This window comes from Grammomys surdaster, unplaced genomic scaffold (genome assembly GCF_004785775.1).
Source record: "Grammomys surdaster isolate TR1022 unplaced genomic scaffold, NIH_TR_1.0 362, whole genome shotgun sequence".
Taxonomy (NCBI): domain Eukaryota; kingdom Metazoa; phylum Chordata; class Mammalia; order Rodentia; family Muridae; genus Grammomys; species Grammomys surdaster.
In genome coordinates, this window is record NW_021604781.1 from 1,031,058 (window position 1) to 1,047,543 (window position 16,486).

At 37.5% G+C, this 16,486-nt stretch overlaps 1 protein-coding gene across 5 annotated transcripts in view; it reads left to right on the top strand.

The window, feature by feature from the left end:
* Positions 1-16,486, top strand: part of Pan3 (poly(A) specific ribonuclease subunit PAN3) — a 120,161-nt gene that overhangs the window by 22,255 nt on the left and 81,420 nt on the right. For 4 of the 5 annotated variants that reach the window (XM_028779838.1, XM_028779842.1, XM_028779840.1 and 1 more), the window contains exons 4-5: positions 1,479-1,549; positions 13,323-13,484. In XM_028779838.1, the coding sequence (XP_028635671.1) occupies positions 1,479-1,549; positions 13,323-13,484 (233 nt within the window). The remainder of the gene's footprint in view (positions 1-1,478; positions 1,550-13,322; positions 13,485-16,486) is intronic. The other variant, XM_028779839.1, reaches the window with a different exon arrangement.

The window sequence follows — 16,486 nt, forward strand, 5'->3', positions numbered from 1 at the left end:
GAGACAAGGTTTCTCTGTGTAGTTCTGGCTGTCCTGGAACTCACTCTGTAGACCAGGCTGGCCTCGAACTCAGAAATTCACCTGTCTCTGCCTCCCAAGTGCTGGGATTAAAGGCATGCGCCACCACCACCCAGCAAAATGTTAAAAATTAATAATGAATAAAATTTGCATGTTGATTATTTTCTGTGATAGGTATTTTTTGTATGTAAAGTTTTTATACTATTTAGGAATTTCAGTCTTCGGTGGAAAAAAAGGAACATTTCAATGTTAGATTTAATGTTAGAAACTACTTTGTACTCAGGCAGTGGTGGTGGACGCTTTTAACCCCAGAGTGGGAGGTAGAGTCAGGTGAATTTCTGGAGCTCCATCCAGGACAGCCAGGGCTACACAGAGAAACCCTGTCTTGAAAAATCAATAAAGGGGAAAAAAAAAAGTACTTTCGTAGCATTCCTAAATTTTTAGTATTATTGTGCCCCTTTGAATGCTTAAGATTTATATATCATATAAAATCATTTTGTCTTGCTGTTTATCTTTTTCTTTTTTACAGTTACTTACTTCATATTATTAAATCTTAGTAAATAATAAGCCAAGTGACTTAAGCCATTGAGGAATTAGGAACTAAAAGCATCCAACAATAAGACTGACTAGGGCAGGTTGTATCTTCTTATTAAATTCATATTAAATAAAACTCCAGCAAACAGTTCCACCACAAAACTCCAGCCAGAAGAAGGCAGAGAAATTAAGTGAAAATCTCTGTGTACTGTGTTGTGAGGGCATTTAATACAGGCTTTGGGATCTCATACATAATAAGATTAAAAAATAACAAGATTTATTAGTGCCCAGAAGTGAAGATTAAGTACTTTATCCCGTGTCTTGTGTTTTTAAAAATTCTGATTTGTAAAGTGGGAAATAATTCAGTTTTAATGTTTGTAGAGCATTGGCACTTTGAACCTACAAAACCTTTGGATTCTGCTTGTTTTGTAACATTGAATATTTTCATTTTTAAAATAAAAACTAGAATGTTAGAGGTTTGTTGATAAACTTAGAACTGTGGAGTAGTCTGTAGAGTAGACAGTTTGAAAGCCTAGCTGTTCTGTCTAATCTGAGCCTGGTCTCTTGGACTCCCTTTATTCCTTTTTGAGTTCAAGGACTCAGTCTTACCCAAGTGTGTACTATAACTAGACTGCCTTCCCTGAAAACAATGCCCCTAGTCATGTGACTAAAACGATTTTACTTTTTTCTTGTTTTCATCTAGCAGATACTTTCTCACATAGAAGTATATACTTGACTGGGTAGACAGCACTCTAGGCTGAATGGCGTATCATCAGTTTGTGTCTCATGCATTGAACATACAGGCTGTGTGAGCACTGAGTTTGCTGCTCTTCTGGGCAGCCTTGTGGGAAGCACTGCCAGGTTAACATGTGTCAGCCTTGCTTGTTACCTGAGTTGTCTGGAAACCTGTGTGACTTGCCTTCCAGATCCTCTGACTTCATCTGCTTCATCCTTGTTTAATGACTTCGGTGCCCTCAACATCTCCCAGAGAAGGAAGGTAGGTGAAGTTGAAATTCCAGTACAACTAAATGCGGTTTCGAGGTGACATTGGGTACCAAGTACTAGCATTTTCCTTAGTGGACGTAAAACCTTTTATGGGCTCCATGTTCTTCTTGTCTTTACTTAAATTTCTCCTTATCCTTTTGCTTTCTGTCACTGCTTTTGGCTTTTTGAGTTGTGATCTTGCATAGCCCAGGCTGGCCTTGTATATATGATGATGGTTCTCCTGCCTAAGCCTCCTCAGTGGTGGGATTGTGGCATGCAGTACCACCTTGCCTAATGGCTCCTCTTTTATGTGCCATTTTCTTTGGTCTGTATGCATGGGGTGTAAAATTTTATGCAAAGGGATGAAATCCTTTGCCTGCTTTTTGTTATTTTTCTTAATATATATCTGTTGCTGTTACTATGACGCAGTGTAGGCCATTTTAACCACATTTTAGCTTTTTCTTTTTTTACACTTCTTTATGGGCTAAATTTCAAAGGGTTTTCCATAATTTGTACTTGATACAATACAAACCTAAGATTTACAACTTTTCATAATTGACCCAACTGTTTAGAACTAAATTTTGATTAAAATTCCATGAATTTGTTTGTTGTTATTTTGCTTTGTGGAGGGGATGCGGGGGAAGGAGGGCAGGGACAACAGTCTTCCTTAGCTCAGGCTGGACTCGAATTCACAGCACTCCTTCCTCAGTTTCCCCAGTGCTAGAATTACAACTGTGTGCCACCATGCTTAAGTTTATGTTATAAATTTTACTTAATTTGATGTAGTTTGGAATTGAAGTTATAGACCATTGTAGAACTTTATAAGGGCTGATTTTATGGCAAGTTGAAATGAATAGTTTGATGCCTTTGGGTCTTAGTGAGAGCCATGCTGTGAGTAGTCAGAGAAGCTGGTCATTTGATTAGGACCAGTAGCAGCTAGATCCAGGACCTTGATGGTTGTTATTGTGATGTTTAAACACTCTTTCCGCATAACTAATGAGAGAAAGTTCCCAAGTTAAATATTGACTTTATTAAGAATAATATGAACAAGAGTTTGAGGGTCAGGTGTCTGGGCAGAGGGCAGTGTAGCATGGAGTATTTGGTAGATGGAGGTGATTATGTTTCATAACTAAACTTATTCCCAGACTTGATGAATTGCATGTGTGAAATAGGTGTATAACACTGAGCTTTTGTTAGTCATACCTCAATAAGTTGCTTACAAAACTTAAGGAGACTGGATATTGTCAAAGACAAACATTTTATAGGATCTATATAATCACATGAGCACTTGGTGCACATAGTGTTCTTTCCGTCTTGAGAATTTGACGAGAGCAGGAAGGTGATTGGAAGTGCCTTAACACTAAGCCTGAGAGATGCAGTGTCTCGGCTTGATTTTTTTTTTTTTATAGATCTCTCTATGGTTTTCACCAAGAGTAAAGCTAGTTTTGCTTTACACACTTTCCTCACAATCTGACATGTTGGTGACAGTGAGAAGCAGCATGAAAGCTGTCATGGCAGGAAAGTGTAAAAGCAACCACTACCTGGGAATGAGCTATCTAGCGTTCTTTATAGAAAAAGAGAAGACTTCCTTTTGTCCCTCTAACAGCTTTCTGAGAGTTAAGAAAAGTTAGCTGTAGTAAGAGTTGTTTCTGATACCTGAGTAGAAATTAGGATGGTAATTGAGTATTTAAAAGCATTCCTATAAAAATTAAACTAACTGGCTGCATTTTTTTATTTCATATTATGTTTATTATGGGAAGTGAGATGCAAAAAATCATATTTCAAAAATTTTGAGGACAAAAGTAGTTAACCAGTTGAATCTCTAACTGGATGTATTTTAAACAGCTGAAATAATACTATTTATAGCCGTTTTTGAAAAATATAGTAAAAATTAATGGAGATTTTTAAGGGGAAAATACAGCACATGGCTTTTTTTTTTTTTTTTGTCTTTGTTTTGTTTGTGTTTTCCTTAGGGGGAAAAACGGTAAAGGAAACATTAGTATGTGATTTATGTGCTTTGTAGCCCAGGCTGGCCTCAGACTTGCAGTGACTCTTTTCTGCCTCCTGAGACCTAGAGTCATAGGCTTGAGCTGCCCTGCCTGGTCTTTAGTATTAGGATGTGTTTTAATAGTAGCAGAATAATAATCGAGGTCTTTGGTCTTTGGTCTTTCTCTGAGGTCCTTGGACCTCTAAACCTATAACCTTGTCCATCATAGATTGTAATCTTTCCGTTTGTGAAGTGATAGGCACATTGTAAATAGGATGCTTATCTTTTGTTTCTTAAAAACCTGCAGTGTCTGTAAATCAGAAGTGTTGGGATCTGACTGGAAAATCCCCTTTGCTGCTGTTGACATTTAATATTATGTGAAAGGGAGGGACAGACAGATGGGGCTCTTTCAGTGGTTTGAGATAGTATGTGCTGTTTCTGTGGGTATGTGCATGATGCAATTTCAAGGAAGTAAATACAGATTATAATTATTTAATTAAATTACATGCTTATTTAAGCAGGGTAGCATAATTACTCACTGATACTTTAATGTCCCGAAAAGGTAGTAGGATATTCACTATCATTTCATAGCCTGAAAGGTAAGTTACTTTCCAAAATCTCAGGTGGGCTGATTCCAACAGTCATATGTCTTTACAATATGCGAACACATTAATGAGTGTCAACTTAAAATATTTAATGGTTGTAAAGTAGCAGAAAATTCTCTAGATCCATGAGTTCTCATAAGGAAAAGATGTTTGATAGTGAAGACTGTGGAGAAGCCTAAGCCATCTAGGTAGAAGGTACCCAGGATTAGAAAGGAAGGGGCCTCAGCAATCTCTTACACTGCCATTTACATATAAACTTAGGAACTAGAGCTGGACATCTTAGTATTCTTAGGAGCTTATTGAAGTAAACTATGCTGTGAAAAGCAGTATGAAAAGGTTCATAGCCATCATCTGCCATTAGGCATGTGAGAAGATCCATGAACATTTCCATATATGAACATATATATGACTTTGGTCATTACAGATAGAACCACAGGGACCAGAGCCAGCCTCAGTGGAGTTTAGAAGCACCTGTAGCAACTTGATAATAGTGTGACATCAAATAATATAATTATTTTTCTTGTAATTCATTTTTAATTTTACACAAATCAATAGAACCATGATATACAAGAAATGATTTTAAATGATTCTATATTTATGCTTGAGAAGCATTGATATTTTCTCAAGATTTGTTTTTCTTGATTTAAGAATAAATATAAATTGAAAAGGTCATAATATGAAATATATGTAATTATTCAGCAAGATAGATATTAGAAGAAATAAATTTTAATTTTATAGTCTATGGGAGAATTAAATTCCTAAAAATGCTACCTATGACTTTTGTTTAAAAAATGAGAGTTAATATGCTAGCGATTAGAGATTAATACACGAAACTTAGCAGCAAGGAAGGTGCAGTTAAAGTTGTTACTAGTGTGGAGTTACTAAGTCACAGATGTAAAAATTAGGTATCAAATCTTGTGAAAACAAAATATTCTTTTATCAAAGTTACAGGAACACAGGTGATTGCGGTGCTCCAGGCTGTGATGTCATTTTTGCTGTGCTATAGTTTTTGTACAGGGCCACCACATGTGGTTGGTGTAAGTTAGGCAGATGAGCAGTCTGAGCATTCTGATATTCTTGGATTCCCTTTTCTCTCTCTCAGAGTGATTGGTCACTTAAATTCATTTTTTTTTTCCCTCTCCCAGAATAAAAACACTCTTAAGGTACTTACTGTTTACATTTTTTTGGTCTACTTATTAGTGAGTTTCAGTCAGTAAGACTGAAACATCAGTTCTAATGTGGTGTAACATGTTCATTTCTGTCAACTTTTAAAAACTTTAATGTTAATTTCATGATACACCAAGATTTCTGGAATGTTTATTCTCTTGATTTAAAAACTCATAGTTAGAATGAGAGAAATGGGACCCAGGGGGATAGTTCACCTGCTGTGCTTTGTGATGTAATGTGGGTGGTGGGAGATCCTTGTGGATTATTTTGCTTGAGAGTACAATTCAGTGGCAGCATTCTCCCTGATTATTGCTTTGTTTGAGCCCAGTTTTGGTCTTCCTGGTTGTAGCTACTTAAGAGTGTGTACTGTCCTCATCACAAAGCTTTCTGATGATAAAGTATTTTCTGATTTCTATGGAATACTTTGTTCTTAATTGGTTGTGAACATTTGTGTTGAACTAAGAAAATTTATTTTTCATTTTTTTTTTTTTGAGGGGGGCGGGATGGAATGGGGAGGCAGGGCGTCTACATAGCTCTGACTGGCCTGACACTGTGTAGACCAGGCTGACCTTGATCCACTTAGCTCTGCCTCCTAGGTGTTGGGACTAAAGGTGTGCATATGGCTCTAAGAAAGACTTCTTCAAATTCATGACTGAAAGAGAATTTTGTCTTTGAATTTTTTTTTCCCCCAAAGGTAGCACATTTTGTTTCGGAGGTTTTAAGTGTGTGTGTGTGTGTGCGCAAGTGTGTGTGTGTGTGTGTGTGTGTGCGCGCGCGCAAGTGAACTGAAGTATATACCTTTTTTACAAAGTATATAGCACTGTTGGACATACTTGTCATCCAGTCTTCAAACTTTAGAGATTTTTGAGTTAGTTTTTATATAGCAACAGTTGTTTAATATATACATGGTGCTATTACCTCAGACCTTAGAGGTAGTAGAACATTGTGAAATTACCTGCTTGAATATAATGTACGTTACTGCAGTCATTGAATTTACGAAGTGTACCTGTTACCAAGAATGTGGCCTTATTAGTGATTCATTTTGTTTGTCTAGGATGTAGGTGTGTGGGGGAATGAATTAGTAAAGATGATTTTAGCCAACCCATGTTGTGTTCACCAACCTGATAATTGGAGTTCTTAATTTTTTCCTTTATTTTTGAAGAAAGATAGTGAATTAATCTCCAAGACTTTGATTATCATCTTTTTCTGTTTCTTACCAATTCCTTCATGCTGGTAAGATTAGGAGAGAGAGTTTTAGGTTTAGATAAATGACATTTGGATTGTGATGTGTTTCTTAGAGACAGGGTACTGTAGTTAAGAGAACAGGTTTTTGAGCCTGACCTTGTTAGTGGTGAGAGTGTAGAAAACTTATTTTAACCTCTTTTATGGATTTGTTTCAAATCCATAAAGTTGATGTAGTGATGGACATTAGCTTCATAAAATCCTGCATATTAAACACATTTATGGATGTAAGATGTTTGATGTACTGTCATGAGTGTACTGTTTTGAAGACACTAAGATTCATTTAAAGGTTCAACTAAGCAAGTATATAAGTTAAATTTAAAAAAAAAAGTCAGGCTGGTGAAATAGTTCAGTTAGTAGAGTGCTTGCTTGTCAAGCATACATGATGCTTGGGGTTGATCTGATCCCCGGAACTGCATAAATCAAATGTGAGTTCATACTCAGGAGGAGAAATAAGGATGATCAGAAATTTTAGGCTAATCTGGGCTACCTCAGACTATGTATCACAAAAAAGCAAAACAAGGGACTGGAGAGTGATGACTCAGTGTATAAAGTGCTTGCTGTAACAAACCTTGGGACCCGATTGTAATCCCTGCACATCATAGAGATGGTTGTGTTGAAACCTGTGACCTCAGATTTGTTGGCCCATTCCCACATGTAATCTCAGCATCCCAAAGGCAGAGGCAGGAGAGAGAATTGCGTCTATATACATGGTCATCCAAGGCAAGGCCTGTGCAACAAAGTTGACTTTAACTAGTTTTAGTGGCCTGTTTGTACTCCAGTGAGTTTAATTACTGATCATTAATGGAATTATAATTTTTTTTTTTTTTTTTTGGTTTTTGGAGACAGGGTTTCTCTGTGTAGCCCTGGCTGTCCTGGAACTCACTCTGTAGACCAGGCTGGCCTCAAACTCAGAAATCCGCCTGCCTCTGCCTCCCAAGTGCTGGGTTTACAGGCGTGCGCCACCACCGCTCGGCCTGGAATTATAATTTTATAATTATTTTTATAAGTAAAGATATACTGAAATAATTAGGTCATTTAGTTAACTAAGGGATGACCTTCTGGAGTTAGAGGCGATTTTGGGAGGAAAGCATGGTTGTTTGGAAATAAGTGTGCAGTAAACTTTGGGTTCTAGTCAGTGGACTTCACAATCAGTTGTGGAGAGAGAGATGTTGGATTGTTACTGCAGAAGGTAATGGACTTGGACTGTCACTAAACAAGTGAAGGGTATGTGTTTGCCCTGTGTTCATGACTTTTAACATTTCTGAGCATGTGTTTTTTAGTCATTGTTTCATAGTAGTACAAATAATAGAAATCCTTTCTTATGAATTTGATATTGAGAGAGATTTCTTGTAATTTGAGGTAAGGGAAACATTTGTTTGGGGACAGACAGCATTTTGTTCTCTTTGTCTGTCATTGTTGATGAAGGTGGTGTGCAGTGCTTTGGTGTTGCTTTGTAGTCACTAAGGACTCCGTGCTGTGAGCACTGGCCTTGTTAGTCGCTAGTTTTTATTTTCTACACAAGTGAACATCATTCCTTCTCTAGATTCTAAATGTTTTTGAAAAAAGAACAGATTTTACTGTTCTTTTATTTCTAAGGACAGAAAGGCTGATACTGAAATCTTGAATGAATGAATGAATTTTTTTTTTAAGTGTGGCTATGCAATAAGAGGGTCAGGAGTTCAAGGTCTCACACAGTGAGTTCAGAAGTAGTTCTGGCTACATGGACCCTGTCTCAAAAGCAACTCTTCTCCCTCACAACCATATCCCAAACAACATAAAAGTACATAAGTAGAGAGACTTAGCCTGCCTTGTTAGGGATTAGAGTAGCTATTTCTTAAGTCACAGGCCAAATCCTTGGGAAAGAAAGGATTTTGTAAAATGGGGGTAGGAGGCAGTGTTAAGTAGTGGCTTTGAAGGCTTTGAATTTTAAGTCTAGGTTCAAAGTAGCAGAATGCCATGATGCTATAATCCTTGAGTTTTGAGGGTGTCTCCTGTTTTCGTTGTATCATCAGTTGTTTTTATTTGGTTTTGACTCTTGAGAACCTGACTCCTTCCAGTGTGGTCTTTAGATGAGCAGTGCCTGGCAGTGCTGGGTACTGTGTAGAAATGAGACTTAGGCCTCACTTCTGGTTAAATGAATCAGAATAGTTGTTTCAAAATGTCTTTTATGGTGATGAGGATGAAACCCAGGGCCTTGGAAATGCCAGTCAAGTGATCCAGTAAGCTACACTTCCTGAAGATCCTCATGCTTGTTACACTTCTACCCTAGAATATATTTTCAACCTTTTTTGTCTTGAAAACTTGTGCTCAAGATGCCTTTAAAACTAAATCTTGACAAAAAAGTAAGACAGTGTTCAGCTACTCCTATCTTACTGTCTTAACTCTTAAACCTTGTAAGCTATAAAAATCAGTCATCTTTGTAGAAAATCTTAGGACTCCAGGTTTAAAAAATGTATGCCTTAGAGCAAGGGGAAAAGGAAAGAGTAGGATGCTGTAGGCGCCACTGGGTATTTGACCTCAGGACAAGGACACTGGTGACTCTACTGTGCGCTGGCTTGCTGGGGGACCAAGGGAAGAAGCTGTTTGTTAGAGGGCATATAAGTCCACATTTCATAATAATTACTAAGAGAGGAGTGCTCAGGCTGTTTGGAAACAAGATCAATGCAAGTGTTCCCCCCACCCCTTTTGATAATTGCAATTTTCAATGACTGAGGATTTTAGAAGCTAAGGGGAAGGAGAGAGCGGTATGTTTGCCTTGTGCTGAAGTAAAATTCACATAACATTTGTTTCCTTCTTCTTCACCATCCATTTTATTATCCTTTTCTGTCAATCTCTGCTTTCAGCTAATCAGTGGTTTTTAACCTCCCAGTAGTCCCTTTGTACTCTGCATTTGTTACATTCACCCCATGTTCTGCCGTGTAGCGAGAGGCAGTGCACCCTGTGTGGAGAGAACATTTGGCAAGTCCTGAAGCCACTTGTGTTGATAGTGTGGTAAGAGTACTGCTATAGGAATCTATTAGGGAAGACAGTATAAGCCTTTATAAATAAGGCTTGGGCACACCACTGTAAAGATTTATCCAGGGTGGAGTACTGAGTTTGAGAACACTTGACTGAGACCTCTTTGCCAGAGTCCATTGATTTGTCACCTGCCTCCAGTTTCATGCCTACACCACCTCCAAATTGCTATAGAACTTCCTTTCTGAAATGCATCCACTCCTGTCAACTCTTTCTTAACCATTCCCTTTGTCAATTGAGGTGCAAATTTGTTATCATAGGTTATGATACAGTAAATGTTTTGTTACTGTTTTCAAGCTTCCATCTGTGTCTATTTATTAGCTCTCTAGTGATGCATGAACTCAGTGCCACTGTGCTTTGATCTTCAGTTGCACTTTCCCTAGACCTCCATTCCAACTTCAAATACAGTCAGCCCACACCGCCGAGTCTGTCTCCCTTCCTCACCCCCACTCTCCCCTCTTTTCTCCTGGCTTGGCACACGTATTTTACCTTAAACGTCTGCTTAAGCACGTGCCTTCTTGTGAAGTGCCTGTCTCTGCTCTCTTGGTGTTCCTCAGTCATGTGGGCGTTGCTGTATTGTGACAGTGAGTTAGACTTTCCTGTAGAGCTTTCTAGACTACAACCTCTGTTCAAAGGAAAGGTGCATGCTTTCGTGGCATTCTAGTCTGTGTAAGCACCTACGGTAGTCTCCAATACAAAGTCCTTTCTCAGATGTTGAGTTCTAATTTTTGTTTTTCTAGAACTCACCCAGCTGACTTGGAAATTAGCTTACAGATGAAACATTCTTGTACTTTTGTTCTGTGCAGTGAGGGGTGGATATAAGCTCCTATTTTTCTCTATACTCTTTTTTTTTTTTTGCTATACCTTCATGCCCCCTGTTGCTGCCATTTCTTTTTTGAACGTCATTTTGCTTTGTGAATTTGTACCCTTTTGCTTTTGGTACTTTATTTTTTTAATCTCTCTCCTCCCCCCTCCCTCCGAGGCCCCCTCCTCCAAGACAGGGTATCACTATATAGCTCTGGCTACCTCCCAACTGCTGGGATTAAAGGCATGTGTCCCACACCAGCTGCTTCTGCTATTTTAAATAATGGTTCTGCATTAGATCTTTTTAGTGTCCTACAGAACCATGTAGCTTGTTGGCTGCTTATTTGAAGAGCTTGTATCTGTTGGCTGCATTCCACAGATCTCTTTAGTTGCAGGCACTGGGTATGGAATCGAGGGAAAGGAGTAAGAATTGTATGGAAAAAAACAAACAATTATAATGAAAATTGTTGTCAACAAAAGGTGATATAATTAATTGTTTTCTATATTACTAGTGTGCTACATGGAAGATAATTGTATTGACTGTTTTAACTGGGTCAAAAAGAAAGTGAATTTAAATTGCTATAGAACATTTAAAGTTATATAATTTCAGTATATGATGAGAATTGAAGTATCTTTGTCTTAAGTGTTTTGGCCAGTTGTGACTTTTAAAAACATTTTTGCTTATGTGTACAAGTGTTTTGTCTGCACCTTGTGTGTGCAGTATGTGTAAAATCCAGAAGAGGGTACCAGAAGCCCTGGAACTGGAGTTACATATGGTGGTGGGTGCTGAGGATTGAACCCACAATCTTTGGAAAAGCAGCCAGAGCTCTTAACCAGTAAGCCATCTCCCCCCACCCCTTTATGATTTTAATTGGCTTTTGATATTATTTTAACATTGGTTATAGAGGTAGAAGAATTTATACACCAGGATTTTTCTAAAATGCAAAGTCTTAATAGTAAGTGTTTTATTAAGGTTGCTATTCTCACTATATGTCAAAGCCTTACAGTAATTGACTTGAACACAAAAATGTATGCGTTTAATCTTTTTTTTATTTTGTTTTGTTTTGTTTTTGTTTTTCTAGACAGGGTTTCTCTGTGTAGCCTTGGCTGGTCCTGGAACTCACTCTGTAGACCAGGATAGCCTCGAACTCTCAAACTCAGAAATCCGCCTGCCTCTGCCTCCCAAGTGCTGTGATTAAAGGCGTGCGCCACCAACGCCTGGCGTATGAGTTTAATCTTAACTTTTTCTAAAGGGTTATGATGTCCAAATACCTTGCTTTAAAATTGTTCCACTTAAAGTGAGATTGTGACATGAGCCATGAAGCACATAGGATGTTTTCATCCAGAGACCTTCTCTCTGGTTTAGACATGCAAGGAGCTGCTTTAGCCTCATAACCTCCACATTGAGATTATTGGGTAGGGAGGGAAGGTTGGTTCTTTCTTAATTCAAGTTTGATTAGTTTTTTAGTTACCTTATTTGTATAGGTCTTATGAAGAGAGCTATGTTACATAGAATAATTTCTATAGGCATTTTCAGGGTTTAGAAATTTAGAAATTGTATATTTGTTTTTTAAATTGGTGATTCTACCCCTGTCCTTTTAAATTTTATTTTATGTGTGAGTGTTTTTGGCTGCTTGTATGTATGTGTACAGTGTGTGTGTCTGCTGCCTGTAGAGATCAGAAGAGGGTGTTAGAAACCCTGGGACTGGAGTTAATAGATGTATGTAAGGTGCCACATGGGTGCTGGAGATTGAGCCTGGGTCTCTTGAAAGAGCAGCCAGTGCTGTTAACCATTGAGTCAACTCTCCAGTCTCTCTCAACTTCTTTTAAGGCCAAATTTTGCTTTGTAGTTTGGGCTGGCTCAAGACTAAGATTGCTTCTACTTCAGTTCCTTGAGTGGTGGGATTACAGGGTTTTGCATCAACATGCACAGCAAAAATATTCTCCCTTTATATTAGATTAAAAAAAATTTTACCTTGATGTTGCATTCTAATGATTTTTAGTACTCCTTAGTACATTACTTATCAGGGCATAGTAATAAGTATGTAGATCTTAGTTCAGTGTTTTAAGGAGATGCCTTTTCAAGCATGTATCAGTTTATTTACTGAAGGGGCCACACATATACATACATGTTTATGTAAGTTGTATTTCTGTACATGTTACCTTTAAGGTGCAATGAATGTAGTTTGTACTTGCTATTTTAAGGGATGATGGTAGGCTCTAACATCTTCTCACACAGCCCTGCTAGCCATTGTGAGGATGGCATACTACTAACTTTTTTTGTTAACAGATGAATTTGCTATTTTGTTGTACAGTTTATTCACTATTAGTCTGTTCAGGTTACTGTAATTAAAAAAACCTCTGAAGTTTTTGTTATTGTACTTTTACTTTTTAAAAGTTTAGATATATTACTTCAGTTCTTTCAGTATCTTAACTTTGCCTATTTTAGAGTAACTGCCATATTCTAGCCTATCATATACAGAATTAAAATAATTTACAAAATGATTAGCAATCAGTTGCTTCCTTTAATTGGAGTAGTTCTCAGCAGGAAATAAGATAGTGAAATGAGTTGCTGAAGAAGATTGGAGAGTTGGGTTTTTGTTTTTTTTTTAAATCTTTATTTTGTGTCCCTGAAAACATTTTTCCATATTTCAGTGAGAATAGGTAAGTTCATTGGGAACTTAAGCATTCATCTTGCTAAGTTAATTTCTATTCATGAGGTTATAAGATCAGATAATTCTCTACAGCATTGGTTATTTATGTAACATTGTCCAGCCTCTGAATACTGTGGATTATTTTAGAGAGGTCTGGTGGGGTGGGAGATGGTGGGTGGTTATAAACTTAGAACATTCCTAGCGATTTTTCTTGCTTCCTATCCCACCTTCCTAACAGTTTCATCATATTAGGTTAGATTAGTGTGGAGATGTTAGGAGTGGCTCGGTTTCTTTCCTTCTTTCTCCTAGCCAAGGAAGTATCGCCTGGGGATGCTGGAGGAGAGGCTAGTTCCGATGGGATCAAAGGCACGAAAAGCAAAGAACCCTATTGGCTGCCTTGCTGACAGTTGTAAATCAGGAGTACCCATCAATATGGTTTGGTGGAACAGAGTCACAGAAAACAATTTACAGGTAAAAATAATTTTTTTTTAGACCTATTTTGAAAGTGATTCTTGGTTTCTTTCTCTGTCTGTGGGCTGGTGGATATGAAAAGATGGGCAGGCCTAGCTGATACATTTAAGTCATTCAGTTGTTTTTCTAAAGTCAAAACAAGGTTAGCAGTCTATTAACAAGCCATTCTAGATTATTTTTGTTTTGTTTGAGACAGGGGTTTCTCTCTGTAGCCCTGGCTGTCCTGGAACTCACTCTGTAGACCAGGCTGATCCAGAATTCAGAGATCTGCCTGCCTCTGTCTCCAAAGCACTAGGGCTAAGGATGTATGCCACAGTGTCTGCCTCACAGATGATATTTGTTTAGTGGCTGCCTCCTCTTCTCCCTCTTCTTCCTTTTCTTTCTCTTCCTCTTCCTTCCCTTCCTCTTCCTCTTCCTTTTCTTCTTCCTCTTCCTGCTCTTCTTTCTCTTCCTCCTCCTCCTGCTTGGGAAGATTTACTTTTTTTTTTTTTAATTTTTGTATTGATTTGTGTGCTGTATATGTGTTTTATGTCTGTACATGTGTATGTCTTAGAGCACATGTGTAGGTCAGAGGACAATCCATGGAGCCCACCATAAGGGTCACAGGAATCAAAATCAGATTTTCAGGCTTGCCAGCAAGTATCCCTATTGAGCCATCTTGTTGGCTCTATTTCTTCATTTTTATATTAACTTCCTTTTCAATTTTGTTAATATATATATATATATATTTTTTTTTTTTTTTTCTTTCTCGATATTAGGGTGTCAAACCCAGGTCCTCACCCAGTCCTGGAACTTGCTCTGTAGACTAGGCTGTTCTTGAACTCATAGAAATCCACCTGCCTCTGCCACCCAAGTACTGGGATTAAAGGCATGTGCCATTGCCACCCGATTTATATTTTCATTCTTAAAAATTGGGAGTTATTATATGATAGGGATAGTACTATTAATTATAACTTTAGTTAGAAATTTGTTTTTCTTTCCAAATTTTGGCTTAATTAGTACTTAAAATATATTCTTAGCTTCAAGCCCCACATGTTGTATACAAAAAGATAATGCAAACTTAATAACTTGGTTTTACTTCTGTTTTTAAATTTGATCCTGTTGCATTTTACTCTGTAATAGTAATTTAGTAGCAATAACTATGTTGACTTTGGTACAAGAATAATTTATTCCAAAAAAATATTGTGAAGTATGTTATTTTCCCTAACTGAAACTTCAAAGTTAAAGAAAACCAACCAACCAACCAACCAACCAAGAGTTTCACAAAACCATATTTAAAACAATTTTGTTGAAAGGTTTTGAATATATTATGAATAAACACATATTAATAGTTTTAAAGTAATTTTCTTCTCTGAGATCTGTAGAAAAAGCTATTTTGTTTGGGTTATTACAAATGGTTTTCAGTTTTAAAATGGAATTCTGAAAATGTGCTGGGCCAGCCAGCTAACTGGGGTCAGTGGGACACTGCCAGGGCCGAGGTTCCGCTCCCTTCCTGGCTCTCTCACTGCATCTGTTCTGAGCTCCTTTTCTCAGGTAAAGGTGTACAAGACAGTAGGTTAGTCAGAGAGTGCGCATTTGAGTTATAATTCTTAAAATTGCTAGGACAACCACATGGCTCTGAGGTTAAGAGAGCATTGGGTGCTCACAACCATCTATAAGTCTAGCTCCAGGCTGTCCAACACCCTCTTAAACAGATGAATGAATAAAATGTTTCATTAATGTGTGAAAAATGGACTTTGTGTCATTTGAATCTAACATACTTCCAATGCTGTCACTTTATGCTTCACATTTCTTTTAAAGCATGGAAGTGTTCTCCCAACTCAGAACTTGTAAGCTTGAAAATGTCTCCCATGCTACACTCCTGAAGAATACTCATCTACTCTCATTACTGTGTTTGTGGATTCCTGAACCAGGAACCTGTAGTAGTTCTGAGCCAAGGCCGTCATTGCACTGTACTCCGTGTATGTGTGTGTGCGCGCGCGTGTGTGTGTGTGTGTGTGTGTGTGTGTGTGTGTGTAAAATCATAGAAATAAATAATAAATTTCATACCACTTTGGGACCTTTTAATACGGTTTTATATTTTTGACATAAAAAATTTAAAACAATTTTACAGCCAGACTCATTACTTGCATCTTTGTTTCATTTTAAACTATTAGGTCTTTTCATTCTAAGAGCATTTAAAAAAATTATTCATATTTTATTTAAAAAAAATATAGCCATATCTCATAGGTGGTAAGCTTGATAGATACTCTCTTTTTGCATTTGTTGTCTTTTGGTTAAACATTGATGGCACGAGGGTTATAGTTAATGAAGAAACCCACCTTGAGAGAAGCTAAGTAACATAGTATAGTCAGCAGAGAGGTACTCCGTGTCTCTCCACTATTGTACCTGAACTAGCAGTATAATTGTTTATCTAACTGTGTAACTGAGCTTCTGCCAGGAATCTTCATTTTGAGAATGTCAGTGATTAGAGGTTAGTAGAAATGAACTATAGCTTAGGCATAATTCGTGCGATTTGAAAAGCTAGACATTTTTGGTGTGGTTTATTGAAGTGACATCAAGCTATTATCCTCCTGAGATTTTTAAATATTTCTTTTTTAAAATTTTTTAATTTTTTATTTTTTTCGAGACAGGGTTTCTCTGTGTAGCCCCTGGCTGTCCTGGAACTCACTCTGTAGACCAGGCTGGCTTCGAACTCAGAAATCCGCCTGCCTCTGCCCTCTGCTTCCCAAGTGCTGGGATTAAAGGCATGTGCCACCACTGCCCGGCTAAACATTTTTCTTTTCATTGATTTATTGATATTGACTTGGGTTTTTTCTGCTTATGAAAACCAAATAACATCTCTTTGTTTTGAGGCTTTGTTTTCAACTTAATTAACTGATTTATTCTTTGACAGTTTTATCCATGTATATAGTGAATTTTAAGTTACTTTTACTCCTTTTATTCTGTCTCTTCTTCCATTGAATCCCTCTTTTCCAATAGTCTCCTTCTTCTTTCCATGT